Source organism: Pelophylax lessonae (genome assembly GCF_965119305.1).
Source record: "Pelophylax lessonae genome assembly, chromosome: 8".
Taxonomy (NCBI): domain Eukaryota; kingdom Metazoa; phylum Chordata; class Amphibia; order Anura; family Ranidae; genus Pelophylax; species Pelophylax lessonae.
In genome coordinates this window covers 86968766-86995736 of record NC_138775.1, presented here as the reverse complement: position 1 = coordinate 86995736, position 26971 = coordinate 86968766, and the positions used below count along the sequence as shown (strand labels likewise).

Genomic DNA, 26971 nt, shown 5'->3' with positions numbered 1-26971 from the left:
TGACGCCTTAAGAGTTCCCTTCACTGGAGCTAAAGGGCCAAGCCCAACCCCTGCAAAAAAAAAAAAAAAAACTCACACCATAATCCCCCCTCCACCAAATGATTTGGAGGGTTGGCCCAATACTTTCGGCAATATAGTGTGGATGAGTGGGTTTGGGGTGGAGGAACTTGACTGGCCTGCACAGAGTCCTGAATAAAAGAACGCCTTTGGAATGAATTAGAGCGGAGACTGCAAGCCAGGCCTTTGCATCCAACATCAGTGTCTGACCTCACAAATGCGCCTCTGAATGAATGGTCAAACATTCCCATAGACACACTCCTAAACCTTATGGACAGCCTTCCCAGAAGGGTTTAAGCTGTTATAGCTGCAAAGGGTGGGCCAACTCAATATTGAAACCTACGGACCAAGACTGGGTTCCATTAAGGTTCATGTAAAGGCAATATAATGTATAAAACAAGGTTTCTATGTATAATTTGTAGATTTATATGTGAATGTACCTAAAAGCAAAACACTTATATTGTTTTAGACGTAGTGGAGAGGAATTACATCACCTGTCAGGTTTTAATTGTTATATGTGCTCCCCAGATAGGGAGAGCCACCCTCCCTTTTTTGTCCTATTTACTGTTATCACCTAAAGTGAAAGAAAATTGGGTTGTCACCATATATAGAGAGAAAATTGGTTTGTTGGATAATCTAATAGATACCTGGTATGACCAACCTCCAATCCCAAGTAATACAATTAAAATACAACAGGGATAGTGGGATACCCCTCCTAAGGAGTGGGGTCCTAGCTACGCCTATAAAAGGAAAAGGGATGGTAAGGAGGTTGTCATAACCAGTTAGTTAGAGCATCAAACACAGCATACTCCAGCAAAATAAGAGACAATGTTATATAAAAATTGAATTTATTGGATTTAAGACATACAAAAAGATAGAAATGGAGCCAACTCCATAACCTGACATCATTTGTCTTGCATTGAGCGATACACACTAAATGTTAGTAACCGATGAGGATGGGTCTAACGCGTTTCGCATGAATGGCGCTTTTTAGAAGACCGTTTGATAATCCTCGGTTAACAACGTGCTAGTGCTGCAAATGCACGGACAAGAGACCAAAGACATCGGCTGTGCTAAACACCACATAGAGGGCCATGTGCAGGAGGGATACAACCGAGCGAGGACCTCAGGGTTAGCACCCCTAAATCCTCACTTCATAGAGACAGGGAAAAGTGCCGAGTCCCGCACCCTCGGAACGCAGACAGGGAGGTGCACCCCCTCACATCTAAAGGCCCCCAAGGTCCTGCGGGAGTCCCATCCAAAATGCTTGTGGGATAGGGGCAGCGTGACGCCCGCTGTATCTGGCCACTGAATCCAGCCTCACAAGATGGCCCCCTGAAAGGAGTAGGTCCCAGTGGAGGAGAGCTCCCCCCAGTCACGTCCAAGGGGGAGAGAGACAGCCGCCAAACTGTCACCATAACAGGAATAGGGGGGGGGATCTTCCATTTGTTCTGGCGACCCTGGTGACACCCTGGGATTACTTCACTTTGGAGAGATTTCCTCTCACTTCCTGTTTTGTCTATAGGACAGGAAAGGCATGGAAATCTAACCAATGGGACTTAGATGGCAAAAACTGATAGGGACCATGACCCTCCTTACTCTCTTCAAAATGAAAAATGTTTTGCCTTTAGTTCTACTTTAAAATAGCAAAGATGTTAGTGTATGCCAGCTATGCGTAGAATTGTGTATCTTTACCTAAGTGTTTTATAATAGGACACATTCCATACGAATCAAAGTAAAAGAAGTTCAAAGTCTTACAGTTTGTTTTCTTTAGAAAGCAACCGAAACCCGAATACATAAAGCCTGTCCTCTTTGCATAGCATGGGAAAGTGTTTTTTTAAAGCTTTTATACAATGCGTTACTGGAGGGCAACACAGTAAGGGATAAATGCAGAACATAGAAGTGTATAAACACAAATGCATACTGTATTTCTAATTAAACAGACTAGTGCATTGGTAAGAATTTCTTATAAATATTGTAGTTTACAGTGGATGGACTCAGAACAGGTATACTGTATATGTATGGACTCAGAACAGGTATACTGTATATGGATGGACTCAGAACAGGTATACTGTATATGTATGGGCTCAGAACAGGTATACTGTATATGGATGGACTCAGAGCAGGTATACTGTATGGATGGACTCAGAACAGGTATACTGTATATGGATGGACTCAGAACACGTATACTGTATATGGATGGACTCAGAGCAGGTATACTGTATATGGATGGAATCAGAACAGGTATACTGTATATGGATGGAATCAGAACAGGTATACTGTATATGGATGGGCACAGAACAGGTATACTGTATATGGATGGGCTCAGAACAGGTATACTGTATATGGATGGACTCAGATCAGGTATACTGTATATGGGTGGGCTCAGAAAAGGTATACTGTGTATGGATGGACTCAGAACAGGTATACTGTATATGGATGGGCTCAGAGCAGGTATACTGTATATGGATGGAATCAGAACAGGTATACTGTATATGGATGGGCTCAGAACAGGTATACTGTATATGGATGGACTCAGAACATGTATACTGTATATGGATGGACTCAGATCAGGTATACTGTATATGGATGGACTCAGAATTGGTATACTGTATATGGATGGGCTCAGAACACGTATACTGTATATGGATGGACTCAGATCAGGTATACTGTATATGGATGGGCTCAGAACAAGTATACTGTGTATGGATGGACTCAGAACAGGTATACTGTATATGGATGGAATCAGAACAGGTATACTGTATATGGATGGGCACAGAACAGGTATACTGTATATGGATGGGCTCAGAACAGGTATACTGTATATGGATGGGCTCAGAACAGGTATACTGTATATGGATGGACTCAGATCAGGTATACTGTATATGGATGGGCTCAGAACAGGTATACTGTGTATGGATGGACTCAGAACAGGTATACTGTATATGGATGGAATCAGAACAGGTATACTGTATATGGATGGGCACAGAACAGGTATACTGTATATGGATGGGCTCAGAACAGGTATACTGTATATGGATGGGCTCAGAACAGGTATACTGTATATGGATGGGCTCAGAACAGGTATACTGTATATGGATGGACTCAGATCAGGTATACTGTATATGGATGGGCTCAGAACAGGTATACTGTGTATGGATGGACTCAGAACAGGTATACTGTATATGGATGGGCTCAGAACCCGTATACTGTATATGGATGGACTCAGAACAGGTATACTGTATATGGATGGGCTCAGAACAGGTATACTGTATATGGATGGGCTCAGAACAGGTATACTGTGTATGGATGGACTCAGAACAGGTATACTGTATATGGATGGGCTCAGAACCCGTATACTGTATATGGATGGACTCAGAACAGGTATACTGTATATAGAGGGACTCAGAACAGGTATACTGTATATGGATGGGCTCAGAACAGGTATACTGTATATGGATGGGCTCAGAACAGGTATACTGTATATGGATTGAATCAGAACAGGTATACTGTATATGGATGGAATCAGAACAGGTATACTGTATATGGATGGGCACAGAACAGGTATACTGTATATGGATGGAATCAGAACAGGTATACTGTATATGGATGGGCACAGAACAGGTATACTGTATATGGATGGGCTCAGAACAGGTATACTGTATATGGATGGGCTCAGAACAGGTATACTGTGTATGAATGGACTCAGAACAGGTATACTGTATATGGATGGGCTCAGAACAGGTATACTGTATATGGATGGGCTCAGAACAGGTATACTGTATATGGATGGGCTCAGAACAGGTATACTGTGTATGAATGGGCTCAGAACAGGTATACTGTATATGGATGGGCTCAGAACAGGTATACTGTGTATGGATGGACTCAGAACAGGTATACTGTATATGGAGGGACTCAGAACAGGTATACTGTATATGGATGGGCTCAGAACAGGTATACTGTATATGGATGGACTCAGAACAGGTATACTGTATATGGATGGAATCAGAACAGGTATACTGTATATGGATGGGCTCAGAACAGGTATACTGTATATGGATGGGCTCAGAACAGGTATACTGTATATGGATGGGCTCAGAACAGGTATACTGTATATGGATTGAATCAGAACAGGTATACTGTATATGGATGGAATCAGAACAGGTATACTGTATATGGATGGGCACAGAACAGGTATACTGTATATGGATGGAATCAGAACAGGTATACTGTATATGGATGGGCACAGAACAGGTATACTGTATATGGATGGGCTCAGAACAGGTATACTGTATATGGATGGGCTCAGAACAGGTATACTGTGTATGAATGGACTCAGAACAGGTATACTGTATATGGATGGGCTCAGAACAGGTATACTGTATATGGATGGGCTCAGAACAGGTATACTGTATATGGATGGGCTCAGAACAGGTATACTGTGTATGAATGGGCTCAGAACAGGTATACTGTATATGGATGGGCTCAGAACAGGTATACTGTGTATGGATGGACTCAGAACAGGTATACTGTATATGGAGGGACTCAGAACAGGTATACTGTATATGGATGGGCTCAGAACAGGTATACTGTATATGGATGGACTCAGAACAGGTATACTGTATATGGATGGAATCAGAACAGGTATACTGTATATGGATGGGCTCAGAACAGGTATACTGTATATGGATGGGCTCAGAACAGGTATACTGTATATGGATGGACTCAGATCAGGTATACTGTATATGGATGGGCTCAGAACAGGTATACTGTGTATGGATGGACTCAGAACAGGTATACTGTGTATGGATGGACTCAGAACAGGTATACTGTATATGGATGGGCTCAGAACCCGTATACTGTATATGGATGGACTCAGAACAGGTATACTGTATATGGATGGGCTCAGAACAGGTATACTGTATATGGATGGGCTCAGAACAGGTATACTGTGTATGGATGGACTCAGAACAGGTATACTGTATATGGATGGGCTCAGAACCCGTATACTGTATATGGATGGACTCAGAAAAGGTATACTGTATATAGAGGGACTCAGAACAGGTATACTGTATATGGATGGGCTCAGAACAGGTATACTGTATATGGATGGGCTCAGAACAGGTATACTGTATATGGATTGAATCAGAACAGGTATACTGTATATGGATGGAATCAGAACAGGTATACTGTATATGGATGGGCACAGAACAGGTATACTGTATATGGATGGAATCAGAACAGGTATACTGTATATGGATGGGCACAGAACAGGTATACTGTATATGGATGGGCTCAGAACAGGTATACTGTATATGGATGGGCTCAGAACAGGTATACTGTATATGGATGGGCTCAGAACAGGTATACTGTGTATGAATGGGCTCAGAACAGGTATACTGTATATGGATGGGCTCAGAACAGGTATACTGTGTATGGATGGACTCAGAACAGGTATACTGTATATGGAGGGACTCAGAACAGGTATACTGTATATGGATGGAATCAGAACAGGTATACTGTATATGGATGGGCTCAGAACAGGTATACTGTATATGGATGGGCTCAGAACAGGTATACTGTATATGGATGGACTCAGATCAGGTATACTGTATATGGATGGGCTCAGAACAGGTATACTGTGTATGGATGGACTCAGAACAGGTATACTGTGTATGGATGGACTCAGAACAGGTATACTGTATATGGATGGGCTCAGAACCCGTATACTGTATATGGATGGACTCAGAACAGGTATACTGTATATGGATGGGCTCAGAACAGGTATACTGTATATGGATGGGCTCAGAACAGGTATACTGTGTATGGATGGACTCAGAACAGGTATACTGTATATGGATGGGCTCAGAACCCGTATACTGTATATGGATGGACTCAGAACAGGTATACTGTATATAGAGGGACTCAGAACAGGTATACTGTATATGGATGGGCTCAGAACAGGTATACTGTATATGGATGGGCTCAGAACAGGTATACTGTATATGGATTGAATCAGAACAGGTATACTGTATATGGATGGAATCAGAACAGGTATACTGTATATGGATGGGCACAGAACAGGTATACTGTATATGGATGGAATCAGAACAGGTATACTGTATATGGATGGGCACAGAACAGGTATACTGTATATGGATGGGCTCAGAACAGGTATACTGTATATGGATGGGCTCAGAACAGGTATACTGTATATGGATGGGCTCAGAACAGGTATACTGTGTATGAATGGACTCAGAACAGGTATACTGTATATGGATGGGCTCAGAACAGGTATACTGTATATGGATGGGCTCAGAACAGGTATACTGTGTATGGATGGACTCAGAACAGGTATACTGTATATGGATGGGCTCAGAACCCGTATACTGTATATGGATGGACTCAGAAAAGGTATACTGTATATAGAGGGACTCAGAACAGGTATACTGTATATGGATGGGCTCAGAACAGGTATACTGTATATGGATGGGCTCAGAACAGGTATACTGTATATGGATTGAATCAGAACAGGTATACTGTATATGGATGGAATCAGAACAGGTATACTGTATATGGATGGGCACAGAACAGGTATACTGTATATGGATGGAATCAGAACAGGTATACTGTATATGGATGGGCACAGAACAGGTATACTGTATATGGATGGGCTCAGAACAGGTATACTGTATATGGATGGGCTCAGAACAGGTATACTGTATATGGATGGGCTCAGAACAGGTATACTGTGTATGAATGGGCTCAGAACAGGTATACTGTATATGGATGGGCTCAGAACAGGTATACTGTGTATGGATGGACTCAGAACAGGTATACTGTATATGGAGGGACTCAGAACAGGTATACTGTATATGGATGGGCACAGAACAGGTATACTGTATATGGATGGGCTCAGAACAGGTATACTGTATATGGATGGGCTCAGAACAGGTATACTGTATATGGATGGGCTCAGAACAGGTATACTGTATATGGATGGACTCAGATCAGGTATACTGTATATGGATGGGCTCAGAACAGGTATACTGTGTATGGATGGACTCAGAACAGGTATACTGTATATGGATGGGCTCAGAACCCGTATACTGTATATGGATGGACTCAGAACAGGTATACTGTATATGGATGGGCTCAGAACAGGTATACTGTATATGGATGGGCTCAGAACAGGTATACTGTGTATGGATGGACTCAGAACAGGTATACTGTATATGGATGGGCTCAGAACCCGTATACTGTATATGGATGGACTCAGAACAGGTATACTGTATATAGAGGGACTCAGAACAGGTATACTGTATATGGATGGGCTCAGAACAGGTATACTGTATATGGATGGGCTCAGAACAGGTATACTGTATATGGATTGAATCAGAACAGGTATACTGTATATGGATGGAATCAGAACAGGTATACTGTATATGGATGGGCACAGAACAGGTATACTGTATATGGATGGAATCAGAACAGGTATACTGTATATGGATGGGCACAGAACAGGTATACTGTATATGGATGGGCTCAGAACAGGTATACTGTATATGGATGGGCTCAGAACAGGTATACTGTGTATGAATGGACTCAGAACAGGTATACTGTATATGGATGGGCTCAGAACAGGTATACTGTATATGGATGGGCTCAGAACAGGTATACTGTATATGGATGGGCTCAGAACAGGTATACTGTGTATGAATGGGCTCAGAACAGGTATACTGTATATGGATGGGCTCAGAACAGGTATACTGTGTATGGATGGACTCAGAACAGGTATACTGTATATGGAGGGACTCAGAACAGGTATACTGTATATGGATGGGCTCAGAACAGGTATACTGTATATGGATGGACTCAGAACAGGTATACTGTATATGGATGGAATCAGAACAGGTATACTGTATATGGATGGGCTCAGAACAGGTATACTGTATATGGATGGGCTCAGAACAGGTATACTGTATATGGATGGGCTCAGAACAGGTATACTGTATATGGATTGAATCAGAACAGGTATACTGTATATGGATGGAATCAGAACAGGTATACTGTATATGGATGGGCACAGAACAGGTATACTGTATATGGATGGAATCAGAACAGGTATACTGTATATGGATGGGCACAGAACAGGTATACTGTATATGGATGGGCTCAGAACAGGTATACTGTATATGGATGGGCTCAGAACAGGTATACTGTGTATGAATGGACTCAGAACAGGTATACTGTATATGGATGGGCTCAGAACAGGTATACTGTATATGGATGGGCTCAGAACAGGTATACTGTATATGGATGGGCTCAGAACAGGTATACTGTGTATGAATGGGCTCAGAACAGGTATACTGTATATGGATGGGCTCAGAACAGGTATACTGTGTATGGATGGACTCAGAACAGGTATACTGTATATGGAGGGACTCAGAACAGGTATACTGTATATGGATGGGCTCAGAACAGGTATACTGTATATGGATGGACTCAGAACAGGTATACTGTATATGGATGGAATCAGAACAGGTATACTGTATATGGATGGGCTCAGAACAGGTATACTGTATATGGATGGGCTCAGAACAGGTATACTGTATATGGATGGACTCAGATCAGGTATACTGTATATGGATGGGCTCAGAACAGGTATACTGTGTATGGATGGACTCAGAACAGGTATACTGTGTATGGATGGACTCAGAACAGGTATACTGTATATGGATGGGCTCAGAACCCGTATACTGTATATGGATGGACTCAGAACAGGTATACTGTATATGGATGGGCTCAGAACAGGTATACTGTATATGGATGGGCTCAGAACAGGTATACTGTGTATGGATGGACTCAGAACAGGTATACTGTATATGGATGGGCTCAGAACCCGTATACTGTATATGGATGGACTCAGAAAAGGTATACTGTATATAGAGGGACTCAGAACAGGTATACTGTATATGGATGGGCTCAGAACAGGTATACTGTATATGGATGGGCTCAGAACAGGTATACTGTATATGGATTGAATCAGAACAGGTATACTGTATATGGATGGAATCAGAACAGGTATACTGTATATGGATGGGCACAGAACAGGTATACTGTATATGGATGGAATCAGAACAGGTATACTGTATATGGATGGGCACAGAACAGGTATACTGTATATGGATGGGCTCAGAACAGGTATACTGTATATGGATGGGCTCAGAACAGGTATACTGTATATGGATGGGCTCAGAACAGGTATACTGTGTATGAATGGGCTCAGAACAGGTATACTGTATATGGATGGGCTCAGAACAGGTATACTGTGTATGGATGGACTCAGAACAGGTATACTGTATATGGAGGGACTCAGAACAGGTATACTGTATATGGATGGGCTCAGAACAGGTATACTGTATATGGATGGGCTCAGAACAGGTATACTGTGTATGAATGGGCTCAGAACAGGTATACTGTATATGGATGGGCTCAGAACAGGTATACTGTGTATGGATGGACTCAGAACAGGTATACTGTATATGGAGGGACTCAGAACAGGTATACTGTATATGGATGGGCTCAGAACAGGTATACTGTATATGGATGGACTCAGAACAGGTATACTGTATATGGATGGAATCAGAACAGGTATACTGTATATGGATGGGCTCAGAACAGGTATACTGTATATGGATGGGCTCAGAACAGGTATACTGTATATGGATGGACTCAGATCAGGTATACTGTATATGGATGGGCTCAGAACAGGTATACTGTGTATGGATGGACTCAGAACAGGTATACTGTATATGGATGGGCTCAGAACCCGTATACTGTATATGGATGGACTCAGAACAGGTATACTGTATATGGATGGGCTCAGAACAGGTATACTGTATATGGATGGGCTCAGAACAGGTATACTGTGTATGGATGGACTCAGAACAGGTATACTGTATATGGATGGGCTCAGAACCCGTATACTGTATATGGATGGACTCAGAAAAGGTATACTGTATATAGAGGGACTCAGAACAGGTATACTGTATATGGATGGGCTCAGAACAGGTATACTGTATATGGATGGGCTCAGAACAGGTATACTGTATATGGATTGAATCAGAACAGGTATACTGTATATGGATGGGCACAGAACAGGTATACTGTATATGGATGGGCACAGAACAGGTATACTGTATATGGATGGAATCAGAACAGGTATACTGTATATGGATGGGCACAGAACAGGTATACTGTATATGGATGGGCTCAGAACAGGTATACTGTATATGGATGGGCTCAGAACAGGTATACTGTGTATGAATGGGCTCAGAACAGGTATACTGTATATGGATGGGCTCAGAACAGGTATACTGTGTATGGAGGGACTCAGAACAGGTATACTGTATATGGAGGGACTCAGAACAGGTATACTGTATATGGATGGGCTCAGAACAGGTATACTGTATATGGATGGACTCAGAACAGGTATATATATCATAATCTGAATGATTGATTGCACAGTTCAAAATATTAACTATTTCAGTAAAAGGGTATTTGGAAAAGGCAAGGGTTCATATTCCTTTGGTCAATGCCTTTTCTTAACAGCTGATATGACTTAAAAGTGACTTCTGAACAAATAGATGGCTAATAATACAGTTCTGTTGGTACACTGACAAAACCTTTTATCATGTACAGCATATTGTCTAGTGTTTTGTACCAAGTTTCATGTGTGCTGTTTGGCCTTTAATGCTGAATAACCCTTTTGTGTCAGTCTGCAGGTGCAAGTACCGCCATCTACGCTTCATGATAACCAGGAAGAGAAAAACCCAGGACGGCCTCAACACAACAAAAATGCTTTCTCCATGGGTGCAGGCTGCTTTCTTCCTTCTCTCTTTTTTAAAATGCTTTAGGGCTGTTGAAATTCCACTTTCAGGTACGCCTTTAACAAAACCTTAGGGGGAATAAAACAGAAGTGATCTGGAAGATGATGTTTGAAGTGACATGAAAGAAATTCTATATTTCAAAAAAATGTTTTTTAAAAATTCCTTTAATTTTCCTGTACACTTATTTTTTTTTTTCTTTTTCAAATTGATAAAACAAACCAAAGTCTAAATTGAAATAATACTGTTTAATTGGCAACTATTATCTAATATTATCTATTGTTACATCTGTAATTCTTGGAATTATTATAAAAACAGCTCATAATATCAGTATTTATTCATATACTGGTCTATGTGATAGACATTGTATTATTCTTCTTATTTATATTATAAGAAGGACAACTAACTCTATGGAATGTATACTCCTGGTTTAAAAACTTGTAAATAATACCAAGAAAAATGTTTCCCACTATAAAATAAATGATACAGGCTGTGGGCCACCTAGGGTGCTTTCTGCCCTGGAGGACAAAACTAGGAGGCTGGAGTCCTTGGTCAGTGACATCCACCCTACACACTACCGATGTGTGAAGGTCACTACAAGTTCACAGGAGGGAAGCCCTCTCACGTTCTCCCAAGCTCCTATGCATTAAGGTACAAAACCTTCTGGGTGCAGGCCACATTATACATACCTGAGCCTCATCTCAATCCAATGATATGCATGAGCACAGAGGTTCTCCTGGTTCTCTCTCTTCATTGGCTCACACTGCAGCAGGAGCCAATAGCCAGTGAGCTAATGAGGATGGACACACAGAGCACGGCTTGGAAGCAAGCCTACTTGAGTGCACCCATAGCAAGAGGCAGGGGGTAAAGAGCCAGGACCGCCAGCGGGGGGGACCCAAAAACAATCAGGGCTGCCCTATGTAAAACCACTGCACAGAGCAGGTAGTTATAACATGTTTGTTATGTTTTTTTTTTTTTTATTCTTTCCTTTAGCCCCGGTTCACACTTGTGCGTTTGCGGGGTTCGCATGTAATGTCGGAGCGCACTGCTCCGACATTACATGCGATCGGCTGTGCGGTGCGAGTTTAGCCATACAGTTTGTATGGCTAAATTCGCACCGCAGCCGCACCAAACACGCACAGGGACCCTTTTTGGAAGCCGCATCAGGATCGGATCGCACAGCGGTTCACACTTGTGCGATCCGATCCTGTGCGAACTGCACGATCGCACTGCGATATGCGATCAAACTGGGGGTGTCGTTAAGATTACATTGACACCCCCAGCGTATCGCATATGGCAGTGTGAACTGCCAGGGGTGCGTGTGCGATGCGGGAACAGGCTGCGGATTTGCAGCCTTCCCGCACTCGCATAAGTGTGAACCGGAACTTAGAATCACTTTAACCACTTAAGCCCCGGAAGATTTTACCCCCATTCCGACCAGGGGGTATTTTGCGATTCGGCACTGTGTGACTTTAACGGAGAATTGCGCGGTCGTGCGACGCTGTACCTAAACGAATTTGGCGTCCTTTTTTTCCCACAAACAGAGCTTTCTTTTGGCGGTATTTGATCACCTGTGCGATTTTTTGATCACGCGCTATAAACAAAAAAAGAGCATCCATTTTGCAAAAATAGCAATATTTTTCCCTTTTTTTTTATATGAAATTCCCCCCAAAAAAAATGTAAAAATCAAAATTTTTTAAAATTTTCGGCCAATTTGTTTTATGCTACATATGTTTGGTAAAAAAAATCGCAAAAAGCGTATTTTGATTGGTTTGCGCAAAAGTTATTGCGTTTACTAACTAAGGGAAAGATTTTTGTCATTTTTGTTGTTTTTTTTTTTAACGCGTAATGGCGGCGATCTGCGATTTTTTTTGCGGTACTGCGACATTGGGGCGGACAGATCGGACCCTTGACTGACATTTTTGACACTTTTGGGGTTACCAGTGACATTTCTACAGTAATCAGTGCTATACATATGCACTGTTACTGTAAAAATACACTGGTAGTGAAGGGGTTAACTTTATTTGAGAGGGAGGGGCTGTGTGTGTCCCTAGGGGCGTGATTCTAACTGTGATTGGCTGGGGCTTCAGCTGTATGCAGAGTGATCAACTGATCTACATAGTAGATCCAGATGATCAGCTCTCATACAGCGAGGAGAATGACAGGCAGCTTGTTTACACAAGCTGCCTGACTTTCTCCCTCTCCCCCGCCGATCGCAGAGTGGCCGGCGGACATCGGGTCCGCCGGTCACACGCGCGGGGGGGTCCGTGGCCACTCGGGAGCGGGAGCGCGCCTCCGGGGGCGCGCGCTCGCTCCCTAGACCCTCACAAGCTAGTGACGTAGCCCTACGTCACTTTGCCTGTGAGGGGCTGACCGCCAACGTAGATAGTCGTGCGGCGGTCGGCAAGTGGTTAAGGGCCACACTTACAGGTACAGAGAATTGTGTAATATCCTGGAGTCTGTGCAGCTTTTGGCTGTGCTACTAATGTCTGACACTGATCAGCCCTGCAGATCATTTGAGTTACTTCAAAGAGTTACTAAATTACAGAGTTGTATAAAGTACTCGAAACCCATACTTGAGTAAAAGTACAAGTGCTCGATCAAAAAGTGACTTGAGTAGAAGTGGAAGTGCTCGATCAAAAAGTGACTTGAGTAGAAGTACTAAAGTATTCAACATTTTTTGTACTTAAGTATTGCAAGTAGTTTTTTTAAAAATGTTGCTACTCAAGTACTGAAAGTAAAAGTACCAGTAGTTTTAAAAAAAATTGCTACTCAAGTACTGAAAGTAAAAGTACAAGTACTGTGTTATATAGTTATTACAGAAAGAAGTCAAAAGTTTGAAATCATATTGTTTTTTATTATTTCAAATGCAGCTTTTATTTATACATACAGTAGCATTTATTTTCGTATGCGCTGATAATACACATGTTTTGAGCTTCATGAAACCTGCCATCTACTGTTCTGGCAGTGGTAATTTTTATAATTGTAACGAGTAACTATGCAGCACAAAAAAAAATATTGGAGTAGAAGTATTGAAATCATTGAAAAAATGTAGTGAAGTAAAAGTGGAAGTAGGAGAAAAAAATTCTACTCTAGGAAAGTACAGATACCGCCTTTTGGTACCTAAGTACAGTAGTGAAGTAGTTCTACTTAGTTACTATACATCTCTGCTAAATTATCATTTGGTTGTCAGAGTGTGTGGTCAGATTATCTATTGACAGCCCAAAGACTTGTTATACTATTCGTTTTATTTGCTGCCCAAAAAACTTCCATCTATCTTAAGCCCCTTTCACATGCGTTTTCTGATCAGGTCCGCCTGTTGGTTTTTCAGGCAGACCTTATCAGATCCATTCACCCCTATGGGGCAGCATATGTCAGCGGTGACATGTCCGCAGACACCCGCTGCCATCCGATCCTGTCCGTAAAATCCAGACGACTGGTGACCCTATATTCCATCCGTCTGGCGGATCGGATTGGATGGGATCAGATGAAAACGGACAGGTGGGCTGTTTTCATCCAATCTCCCCATAGAGGAGAGCGGGGCTCTGACAGGTCTTTCTCTGCACAGTAAGTGGAGACGGACCTGTCATTCGCCTGCTCAGTGGTGAACAGCGGATCGATCCCCTACTAAACAAAGCAGAGTACACCGGGCGGAACGCCTGTGTGAAAGGACCCCGAGGATCTCTTTGCCTGATGTACATTCTAGATGGACATACATTATTGTGACAATTTTTTTTTTCGGGTGAGCACTATCCTGGCTGATTTATTGGCCAGGCACCTACGGAAGTATTGCTTTCACTGCCCTGATGACAGCAAGATTTTCTACAAAAAAATCTGTGCTTATGTTGTCAGCTGCTTGCAACTGATGGTTAATAGTGCATTTATAATAATACCAGGTGGGCTTTAACCACTTAAGCTCCAGAAGATTTTACCCCCTTCCTGACCAGGGCCTATTTTGCGATTCGGCACTGCGTGACTTTAACGGACAATTGCGCGGTCGTGCGAAGCTGTACCCAAATGAAATTGACGTCCTTTTTTTCCCACAAACAGAGCTTTCTTTTGGTGGTATTTGATCACCTGTGCGATTTTTTGATCATGCGCTATAAACAAAAAAATAGCGACAATTTTGCAAAAATAACAATATTTTTCAAATTTTTTTATATGAAATTCCCCAAAAATAAAATGTAAAAATCTAAATTTTTTAACATTTTAGGCCAATTTGTTTTGTGCTACATATGTTTGGTAAAAAAAAATCGCAAAAAGCGTTTGGTTTGCGCAAAAGTTATTGCGTTTACTAACTAAGGGAAAGATTTTTGTAATTTTTATTGTTTTTTTTTTTAACGGGTAATGGCGGCGATCTGCGATTTTTTTTTTTTGCGGGACTGCGGACAGATCGGACCCTTGACTGACATTTTTGACACTTTTGGGGGTACCAGTGACATTACTACAGTAATCAGTGCTATACATATGCACTGTTACTGTAAAAATGGCACTGGTAGGGAAGGGGTCAACTTTATTTGAGAAGGAGGGGTTAAGTGTGTCCCTAGGGGCGTGCTTCTAACTGTGATTGGATGTGGCTAGTGCTGTAACAGCAGAGATCAACGGTCCTACATAGCAGGACCGTATGATCTGTGCTGTTACACAGGGGAGAATGACAGGCGGCTTTGTTTACATTAGCCGCCTGCCTTTCTCCCGGTGTAATCGACGATCGCGAGTGACCGGCGGACATCGGGTCGGCCGGTCACTCGCGCGGGGGGGGGGTCCGTGAGTGAGCGGGAGCCTCACAGGCTAGCGACGTAGTACTACGTTACTTTGCCTGTGAGGGGCTGACTGCCGACGTAAATCGTCATTAGGCAGTCGGCAAGTGGTTAAAGTTATTGTGAAGGCAGAAGGTTTTTTTTTTAATCTTAATGCCTTCTATTAAGATAAAAAAACCTTCTGTGTGCAGCAACCCCCCTGAGCCCCCCTAATACCTACCGGAGCCCTATCTAGATCCAGTGATGTTCTAGGAGTGTCTCAGCTGCCTGGATCTCCCCTCTTCATTGGCTGCAACAGCAACATGGTGCCATCGCCACCCGCTGCTGTCAATCAAAGTCAGTCAGCCAATGAAAAGAGAAAGGGGATGGGGCCGGCCGCAGCTTTGTGTCTGAATGGACACAGGGAGCTGTGACTCAGCTCTGTTGCCCCATAGCAAGCTGCTTGCTGCGGGGGCATCCAACAGGAGGGAGGGGCCAGGAGTACTGAAAAGGGACCTGAGAAGAGGAGGATCCGAGCTGCTCTGTGCAAATCAACTGCACAGAGCAAGTAAGTATAACATGTTTGTTATTTTTAACTAAAAAAAAAAAAAATACAGACTTTACAATCACTTTAAAATTATAACAAGTCCTGAAAAACCATTGCATGACATTTTCCACCGATGAAAACTATGCAATTTGAATATATGGCTGCACATATTTGGCTGTGTCTAGACAATAAGGCATGTTTTGGATATTTTATTTGTCCTAGGGGCAATAAATAATTTGCGTGCCTGTTCACATTTCCTGCATTTCATTTTTGCCTTTACAAGGCAGTAAAATCCATGAATACCTGATTCTGTTATTCAGGAGCCTTTGCTCTCATTTGTTTTCAGTGGAAGGTTTTGTGGTTTCCTTAGTCCCCATCACCTTCTATACTGCTAGCTCTTATTGGCCCTACTGCAAGTCTTAATCCATTAAAGACAGTAGGTTCAATTCACTAAGCTATAATGATCATTATTTTCAGCGATGGGAGCCAGTGAATCTCAAGATATCAATCACACCTGAAAATAATGACCAATTATGACAAATAACACATGTTATAGTTAAAGTGTTTCATACCCCAGCATTTAATATTCCTGATTTGTGTCTGCTGTACCATGTACTTGTTTTAGAAAGTGTCCTGTTCTCTTTGTATTGATTCATTTGTGTTAAATCCCTGGTGTTGCTGCCAATCCCTCTGCTTTCCTATTAAAACTGACCACACTAAGCAGGAGAGCACAGCGTGGTCAGTTCTCTAGCTGTGCTGGGAACTCAACCTGCTCTCCTCCAATGATAAGACTTGTCCTAACACCCCCTCCTGCTCAGACATTCGCTAGAAAGTTCAGCGTACTGCTGTTTCTCCTCCCCCTAACTCTTATGCAGCTGAGAATGTGATCACTTATAAAAAAGGGAATAAAAGGTATTTAAAATGTCCCCTCCTATCCCCCATCCTGTGACTGAACAGTTAAACGGAGAAGCAACTCAGTGATGAGCACAATATCTGCCATTCATCTCTCTCCTGTAATCAGAATGGCTAGTTTTGTTGTGGAGCTGCATTGGTGTGCCACTCAATAAATGGCACTGTAGCACACCAACGCATATAACCTTCGTTACCACAGAACAGTGGTGTGAATGGGCTCTAAAAAAAATTTTTGTTGGACATAAAGTTTAAGTATTGTGGATTTCAGTAAGTCAGTTCAGGTAATGGTTATAATACTAGATAGAAATGTAAAGGTAGGCCCAGAGTAAGGGAAGAAGAACATGAACAGAGGGCCAGGATGACAGGGGTTAAAGGGTTTTGTTAGCCGGAGTCCTATGTTAAAAAAAAAAATATATATATACGAGTTTGTATTAATGAATATGATTGGGTACAGGGTGGTATCGAATGGAGCTGTAGGGGGGGTGGTTAAGCAAGGTGCGGCAGGGGGTCTGCAGTTGGAAGGGAGGTCAGCCAGGGAAAACTTCCCTCCCTCCCGCCCGCCAGCCCCTGGTATTTTACCCTTTTTTTGCAGGCCTTTTTATTTGGTGTTTGGGTTGTTGAGATGATTGTTGTCAGGCAGCCAGCGGGGTGCAAGGTCCTTGAAGGTTACTGTGAGCACAAAAAGGTACTTGGTAGGCACCCAAATGAGGTATGGCTCCCAGTTGTTCTAATGGAGGTATCTGGGGCTAGTTGTCTCCGAGCCGGTGGTGTTGAAGGCCTGTTTTAAGTAGGGCGCAGGTACTTTCTTTTGATTGATGCCTACTAGGACCTTGAGGCTCTAGTTATACTGTATTTACATTGTTATGTTTTTATTTGTTAATTATTAATTTGGTTAATAAAAGGCTGCTTTGGCCATTAACTCCAGCTTGTTGTCCAAGTGGTCACTATATGGTTGGAGCGGGAGGCATAGGTCAAAGCGAAAGGGGCAAAACATCTTTAGTACCCTAGTCATGTGAATGGGGGAATTATGGCACACTGATCATGCTGTTGGTGAAAATGAAAGCAAGGCCCGAAGCGAAAAAAAAAAAAAAAAAATAGCGCAGGGCAGACATGACCATGTGAAGAGGGGAGACAGGGCAGGTGTGAGTTAAATTAAATTGTTTTGAGTTGGGGGGTATTCAGGGATTGGTGTATCAGGTTTGGGAGGGGTTGAGGTACAGTTAGGAGGGGTGGCCCCTCAGATTGGAGGTCAGTGGAAGTTCAACAGACGAAGGAAGAAGAAGCTTGGTCACCCACCTTTTTCACTGCAGAGCATCTCACCTCAGCTTCCCTGGTCTGTGATGGCGGATTTGGACGTTTTGCTGGAGCAAATCAAGGCCGCTGCCGCGGTGAAGGGGACTGAGTGGCTCCGGTCCCAGGTCTCCACGTTGATGGGGGTTCAGGACTCTGCACAGGATTCGGAGGGGCTTGCGGTCCCGCGGGCTCGGCGGTCACGGCCGCCGGAGCGTTTTTCACCGGACCCTTCCCCTCGAGCTCAGCGTCATCCTAGGAGCCCCGACAGGGACCCTTCAGGGCCGCCGGCTAAGCGTCCTCCTGCTGCGGCCGTGCGCGCCTCTGGGAGGAATCCTCTGCATGGACGGAGCTCTGGGGGTAGTGGGGGGAGGCGGCCTTCGGTCTCTCCCCGTCCCTCTCGCCGGGGTGCTACTGGACTGGCGGGCTCCCCTACTGGCGATGCTCCGGTCGGAGGGGTGCCTCGGCGTGGGAGCGGCTTCATGGCGGCCGGTGGCAGCAGTGATCGGCGGGACTCGGAGTCGGCCTCGGCTGGGCGCAGAGAGATGACGCGGCGGGGCAAGTCACGTGGCCGGGTCATCGGAAGTTCGGCTGGTTCACAGAGGTCTCCGTCGGGCGGAGCTGGAGTACGGGGGCGTGGACGCCTGTCGCTCGGCTCTGCAGATGGCGGGAGTGCGACACCTGGTGGCCGGATGTCGGCGGTGCCCGGGGACGATCGTTCGGAAGGCGAGGTGTCCGGATCGGATGTGGAAGAGGATGTCGGTGGTCGGTCGGCGACGAGGGAGGCTGGATCGGCGGCTGGGGGCGCCCCCCCTGGGCAGACAGGTGAGGTCACAATTCCTTCTCTGGCTTTGTCTGATTTGCGGGGCTTGTTTGATGTGGGGGGTGGGAGTGCTGGAGGGTGTCCCGGCCAGTGGGGGCGGGGACCCCGGAAGGGGGTGATGATGGGGGTTTGAGGGGCTTCCTCCTGGGTCTACGGGACCTCTTGGGGCGTTTGCCCCCGGGGGACGGGGGCCGCTTGTCTCCAGCGGCGGCTTGGGTGCCTCCGGCGGGGGGCTCGGGCACGGAGCCGGGGGGGGCCCCGGGGCTGGCGGGGCCGTCTTCCACGGGGCTAGTTGCGGGGGGGGCTGGGGCCCCTCCCCAGGTTGTTGGTGCGCCGGCAGTGGTGGCAGTGACGGCCGGGGCGGCGGGGGACAAGACCGGGACGGCGAAGGAGGGGAAGGCGGACGCTGTTCGCCTGGACGATTCAGCGAAAGGTGAGGTATATGTTTGTTTTGAGGGCCCATTGGGGGCACATTTGAAGCAGGAAGTCCGGGAGAAGATCTGGAAGGGTGAGTACGTGGAAATCTTCACGCTGTTGCCCCTCGAGAAGTTTCACCTGGACAGGGTTAAACCGGAGGAGCGCAAGAAGGAGGACGAGGAGGCGCGACGCTATCGGCTTATCCCTCGGACCTTCGCCAATTGGCTGCAGGCCTTTGCCATTCTGGCGGGCGTCATAGGGGAAAAGGCGCCGGAAAACTGCTCGGCCCTGTTCTGCTACATGGACGCTGTAGGGGAAGCCTATCGGGTTTACGGGGGGTCGGCCTGGCTGCGGTACGACGAACAGTTCCGGCAGCGGAAGGCGGTTAGGCCGTCCTTGCGGTGGGACCACAAGGACATCAGCCTGTGGATGCGGCTCATGTCGTCTGCGAAGGCTCCGAATCAGTTTTTTCCAGGGGGGGCCGGTGGTTCTGCGACCCCGGGACAGCCGGCCGCAAAGAGGAGGGGTTTCTGCTGGCAATTTAATGAGGGTTCCTGTAAGTTCGGTGGCACATGTCGCTTCAAACATGAATGCTCCGGTTGCGGAGGTTCCCATTCCTTGGCTCGGTGTTTTAAGTCCGGAAAAGGGCGGTCCGGAGAGCCTTCGCACAAAGGGGACGACGCCGGTGAGGGTGGAAAGGCTGCGGCCTTTTCTAGATAGGTACCCCGATAGGGCGGCTGCCCGACTTCTGGGGGAGGGTTTTGCGGTGGGTTTTCGTATCCCTTGCTCTTTGGCCTCGGTGCCGCCGGTGGCGAGGAATTTGCGTTCAGCATTGCGCCACCCTTTGGTGGTGTCGGATAAGTTGCACAAGGAAGTGGCTCTCGGTCGCATGGCGGGCCCGTTCTCGGAGGTGCCGGTGCGTGACTTGGTGGTTTCGCCGTTGGGGGTGGTTCCCAAGAAGGAACCCAACAAGTTTCGCCTCATTCACCACCTCTCCTTCCCAAAGGGTGGGTCTGTGAATGACGCCATCGACCCGGATGCCTGTACGGTGTCTTACATTTCCTTTGACGCCGCGGTGGCCTGGGTGCGACATTATGGGCGGGGGGCCTTGATGGCCAAATCGGACATTGAGGCGGCGTTCAGGTTGCTCCCGGTTCACCCGGACAGTTTTCGATTGCTGGGCTGCCGGTGGCAAGGGGCGTATTATGTGGATCGCTGCCTTCCTATGGGCTGCTCCATATCGTGCGCGCTGTTTGAGACCTTCAGTTCCTTTGTGGAGTGGGTGGTTCGGGAGGTTTCCGGTGTGAATTCGGTGATCCACTATTTGGACGACTTTCTGTGTGTGGGCCCGCCCTCTTCCAACGGGTGCGCGATCCTGCTTGCCACGTTGCAGCATGTGGCCGGGAGCTTCGGCATTCCGTTGGCCCCCGACAAGACGGAAGGCCCGACCACGGTGCTCAGCTTCCTGGGCATTGTCGTGGATTCGGAGGCCATGGAGTGTCGCCTACCGGAGGATAAATTGGGGGCTTTGAGAGCTGAAATTGAAGGGGTGCTGGGTTTGCGCAAGATTCAGTTGCGCAGCTTGCAGTCGTTGCTGGGTAAATTGAATTTTGCCTGCCGCATTATGCCCATGGGCCGGGTTTTCTGCCGACGGCTGTCGGCGGCGACTTCGGGGGTGAAGTTGCCCACTCACTTCGTCAGGCTCAACAGGGAACACAGGGATGACTTGCGTCTGTGGCACGGTTTTTTGGCCACATACAATGGTAGATCCTTGTGGATGGCCGGGCCGATCAGCAACTTTGATTTGGAACTGTTTACCGATGCTGCTGGTTCGGCGGGGTACGGGGCTTTTCACCGGGGGGCGTGGAGCGCCGCCCCTTGGCCGGGGGCATGGCAGGTAGCGGGGCTGGTCAGCAACTTGGTGTTGCTGGAACTGTTCCCGGTGGTGGTGGCCCTGGAGATTTGGGGGGCGGAGTTCAGGAACCTGAAGGTTCGCCTCCATTGCGACAATCTCGGGGTGGTTCAGGTGATCAACCGCGCGTCGGCTTCGTCTCCGCCGGTGGTGCGCCTCCTCAGGTATTTGGTTTTGCGGTGTCTACGGTTGAATGTTTTCCTGTACGCTGTGCACATTCCGGGGGTTAAGAATGATATTGCTGACGCGCTGTCTCGTTTTCAGTGGGACAGGTTCCGGGAGTTGGCACCGGCAGCGGAGCAACGCGGAGTCACGTGTCCGGAGTGGCTATGGGGGATTGCCTTGGGGTCCTCGCTGGATGGATCAGGAAGTCGGTGAGCGAGTCCACGTGGTCGGCTTATTGCAAGGTATGGTTGGAGTGGCTGGAGGTGTTGCGGGTGGCATCGGTGGATCCTCTGGGTCCGGAGGTCAGGTGGGTGTTACTTTCTTTTGTCTCTGATCATTTTGAGAGGGGCGCGTCGGCTTCCGCTGTGGCTCGCAAGTTGTCCGGCTTGGCCTTTCTGTTTAAATTTCTGGGTTGTCAGGATTACACGAAGGACTTCGTGGTAAGACAAGCGTTACGGGGCTATTCCAGGGCTTATCGGAGGAGGGACACTAGGCGCCCGGTGTCCTTCGCTCTTTTGCAGGACGTCTGCCGGCAATTGGGGGAGCACTGCGCCTCGAGTTACGAGGTGGTGTTGTTTAAGGCGGCCTTTTCTCTCGCTTTTTTCGGGGCTTTCCGGATTGGGGAATTGGTCAGCTCCTCCCGGACGGTGACGGGGGGCCTATTGGGTCAGGATGTCTCTGTCGGTCGGGAGGGGGTTACTATCCTCCTTCGACGGTCCAAAACGGACCAGAGTGGCAAGGGGGTCCGTGTCCGGTTGTTCGCGGTGCCGTCTTCACCGCTGTGCCCGGTAGGGGCGGTTCGGGATTACTGGGCAATCCGCCCTTCGCGGCCCGGTTCATTTTTAATGCATGCGGACGGGTCGTCGTTATCTCGTTTTCAATTTGTATCGGTGTTCAGAAGGTGTGTGGGCTCTTTGGGTTTGGATGCCAGTAGGTTTGCATCTCATTCCTTTCGGATCGGGGCGGCCACTGAGGCTGCACGCTGGGGATTGAACGACGATGCGGTAAAACGCATTGGGCGCTGGGAGTCTAGGAGGTTCTTGTTGTACGTTCGTCCACAGCTGTTGGTGTAGGGTATGTACGGGGGGTGGTTTTGTCGCTGGGGGGGTGTGGGCCCGGCTGGTTATCTGATTATTGGTTGGTTTTCTTTTCCTTTTGTCCCCTTTTCTTGTAGGTTTGGAACCCTGCCTTGTTTGGATCATGGGACACTCGTATGTTTTCTGGGGGGCCCGGAGAGCTGATGTGCGTCCTAATGGTAGACAACTTGGTTTTTCTCGGCACGAGGCTTGTGTCAGGTGGCTGGGGGTGCCGGGGCTTACTTGGGGCAGGGTCCTTCCCGAAGTGCATCGTTTCGCCCGGTTGGACAGGCAGCCAGATGTTTTGGTGCTGCATGCCGGGGACAACGATTTGGGGGCCAGGTCCGCGCGGGCCTTGATCAGGGACATAAAGTTGGATTTCCTTAGGCTGCGCACGGCTTTTCCGGCGCTGCTTGTAGTTTGGTCGGATATGGTGGCCCGCACGTCCTGGCGCATGGCCAGGTCGGTCGCGCGCCTTAATAAGGCTCGGATTAAGTTGAACAAGGAAGTGGGGCGCTTTGTGTGTCGGAATGGGGGGTTGGTGGTTCGCCACCTGGAGTTGGAAGTGGACACATGGCGGTATCTGCGGGATGATGGAGTCCACCTCAATGCGGTGGGTATAGATTTATGGGCCCTGGGATTACAGGATGGGATCCAGCGAGCCTTGAGGGTTTGGAGGGGCACGCAAGGGTAAGGTGTCACCCTTGGGTGCTGGTGGCGTTTTGTTGGTCTTTGCTGGCGGGGGAGGTGAACAGTTTAGGATAAGGGTATGGTTGGGACTCATCGTTGGTATGGGTCCCTATGGTGCATTCCATTTAATGTCAGTTTAAATGGAATTCAAAATGGTGGCACTGCGGGGAGTGGTTTGTCTCCGAGCCGGTGACGCGGCTGGAGGCCTATCAGGGCACAGGTCCCGCAATGCAGGATTTGGAATTATTTGGAGGAGCCTCAAAGACCAACAGGCCTAATGACTGATTGTTTTATGTTTGTAAGGAATGTTTTTTCTCCTTATGTTAATTTTAAGGTAAAAGGGTTAATAAAATGGCTGCTGTGGCCAATTAACTCCAAGCACGGTGTGGTCTCAATTATTTAGGTAAAGGGAAAGGTTTATGGCATGGGGGTGGAGCCTTTGGCTTTATGCAGCCTAAGAGTTTGGGGGTGACATCTATTCTACATTGGTCAAGCAAGGCCCGAAGCGAAAAAAAAAAAAAAAAATAGCGCAGGGCAGACATGACCATGTGAAGAGGGGAGACAGGGCAGGTGTGAGTTAAATTAAATTGTTTTGAGTTGGGGGGTATTCAGGGATTGGTGTATCAGGTTTGGGAGGGGTTGAGGTACAGTTAGGAGGGGTGGCCCCTCAGATTGGAGGTCAGTGGAAGTTCAACGGACGAAGGAAGAAGAAGCTTCCCACCCACCCTCCCTAATTTCTGGGACTGTTATGGTTGATTTTGATTCCTGTCTTTTGTGCTTTCTGTCCTTTCTGGGGGAATTTTATATTGTCATGGCAGCTGGGCGTTTTGTTGGTCTTTGCTGGCGGGGGAGGTGAACAGTTTAGGATAAGGGTATGGTTGGGACTCATCGTTGGTATGGGTCCCTATGGTGCATTACATTTAATGTCAGTTTAAATGGAATTCAAAATGGTGGCACTGCGGGGAGTGGTTTGTCTCCGAGCCGGTGACGCGGCTGGAGGCCTATCAGGGCACAGGTCCCGCAATGCAGGATTTGGAATTATTTGGAGGAGCCTCAAAGACCAACAGGCCTAATGACTGATTGTTTTATGTTTGTAAGGAATGTTTTTTCTCCTTATGTTAATTTTAAGGTAAAAGGGTTAATAAAATGGCTGCTGTGGCCAATTAACTCCAAGCACGGTGTGGTCTCAATTATTTAGGTAAAGGGAAAGGTTTATGGCATGGGGGTGGAGCCTTTGGCTTTAAGCAGCCTAAGAGTTTGGGGGTGACATCTATTCTACATTGGTCAAGTATAAGAAGCCCAGGAATGACTGAGCACACATATTTCCATAAATGTATCCAAAATATCTATTGTGGCTGACCTGACTCTTTTTTCAATGGTGTAATTTATGGAATGTTTTATCCATTTCTTAACCATTACCGAAGAGGAGCACAAATAACCTTGGCACCACAGATAGCAGTTTGTGCTTAGCTTACACAGGACAACTGAAGGGTGCATGTGTATGTACAGAACTTTTCATGGCTGAATGGTTTCCTAAAGAAACCCTTTAATCTTTTGTCAATGTGTACTTTATATTCACTGTTCTGCTTCGTGTTATTGAACTGTTGTATAACACTAGTCAGACAGCTTAACAATAATTCAGAAGTCAAGAAACGTGAGACATCGGATCTGTATGTATTCTTTTTTCTGAATAACTTTGTAAAACTACAACATAAGCATAAACAAAACATATGTGTCAGTACATTAAACATTATACAGCAGCCTCATTCCATCAGTGGATGTACTTACAGACAATTCTCTGATTAGTCCTGGAATAGATAAGAGCTCTTCTGAATGCTGTCAGGAATAGTTATGAAATGGAGGAAATACAGTTCCAGGTTAAAGGTTACTGCCCTTCCCTCTGAGGGGAATACCTTTTCCTGTCAAGCTCTAGCAAATATACTTCCAGGTTAAAGGTTACAGCCTCTTCCTATGATGGAAAACATTACTTCCTATAAGCTCTGGCAAATAATAACTATAATAACTCTGACCACTAGATGGCAGCAAAATCAACAACATTGCAGTATAATCTGCAACAGCACTGACCAATATGGGCAGAACACTCCCTGTCTGGCATAATTTATTATGTCACTACCCAAACAATTACTGCTATGCAGAAAAAACATAAACAGGTAAATGGAATCCTACTTAGTCTGAGATCAAAACTATAATGTCAGTTATAGGTCTGAGATAAATTCTGGCAGTCTCATTTTTTACAATCTTGACCTCTACCTTTCTAACCTTGCAATCCCTGCTAGGTAGAACATTGACAATAAGTCCTATGGGCCACTCGTTTCTGCTCTCTTGGCTGTCCTTCAATAGAACAACATCACCCACTTTTACATTTGGGCGATCCTCAGTCCATTTTCTGCGGCGTTGCAGGTTTGACAGATACTCTCTCTTCCATCTTTTCCAAAAGGTGTCTGCCAAGCATTGTACTTGCTTCCATTGTTTCGCATGGACTTGGGTTGTACTTATGGTTCCAGATGGAGCCGACAAAGAGTTCACCTTTTGAGTCAACAACATTGCTGGGGTAAGGACTATAGGTGTATCTGGGTCCGAGGACACAGGAACTATAGGCCTGGCGTTCATAATAGCTGTCACTTCTGCCATAAAGGTGCTTAAAGTCTCATGGGTCAAGTTAGCAGGTTTGGTTTGTAGCAACATGGCGTCCAAGATTCGCCTGGCAATACCTATAAGTCTCTCCCAGACACCACCCATGTGTGAGGAGTGTGGAGGATTAAAGACCCATGTACATCCTCTGTCTTGGAGAAAGTCTTGCAATTGTGATTCACTGTCACAAATGTTAAGTTCTTTGCAAGCTCCTACAAAGTTTGTTCCTCTGTCAGAACGGAGCAGTTTAGCTGGGCCACGAATTGAGAAGAATCTCCTCAAGGCATTAATAAAGCTCGATGTTGACATGGCTTCAAGTAGCTCTATGTGTACAGCTCGGGTAGACAAACAAGTGAAAAGGACTGCCCATCGTTTACTGTCCGCGCTGCCTCCTCTAGTGCGACGGGTTAAAACAGACCACGGACCAAATACATCTAAGCCCACACTGGTGAATGGTGGTTGAGCAATTACTCTGTCTTCTGGCAGCTCTGCCATCTTTTGACTTTGTAATCTTCCTCGCAGCTTGCGACAGATGACACATTTGTGTATAACAGCTGATACCAAGCGTTTGCCACCAAGAATCCAGAAACCTGCGGATCTAATTGCACCTTCTGTGATGTGTCGCCCTTGGTGAACTACTTGTTCATGATAGTACCTAACAAGCAGTGTTGCAATGTGGTGATCATAAGGTATAATGACAGGCTGTTTCTCTTCCTCTGAAAGTTCAGCAAGAGATAAACGTCCACCTACTCTCAACAACCCATTCTTGTCTAAAAAGGGGCTAAGCCTCCCTAGACGGCTTTGT

The 26971-nt window shown here is 46.1% G+C and overlaps 2 protein-coding genes across 5 annotated transcripts in view; both read left to right on the top strand.

Annotated features, from left to right (window-relative positions):
- Positions 1–26971, top strand: part of CHL1 (cell adhesion molecule L1 like) — a 261925-nt gene that overhangs the window by 135103 nt on the left and 99851 nt on the right. For all 4 annotated transcript variants that reach the window (XM_082265850.1, XM_082265848.1, XM_082265851.1 and 1 more), the window contains one exon: positions 10838–10999. In XM_082265850.1, coding sequence (XP_082121976.1) covers positions 10870–10999 — 130 coding nt within the window. In that variant the 5' untranslated portion in view covers positions 10838–10869. The remainder of the gene's footprint in view (positions 1–10837; positions 11000–26971) is intronic.
- On the top strand, positions 16006–23518 carry LOC309561635 (uncharacterized protein; the record flags this gene model as incomplete). The annotated part of the gene is made up of 2 exons (XM_082265633.1): positions 16006–16039; positions 22923–23518. 2 exons carry the CDS (start codon positions 16006–16008, stop codon positions 23516–23518), a joined length of 630 nt encoding a protein of 209 aa, XP_082121759.1.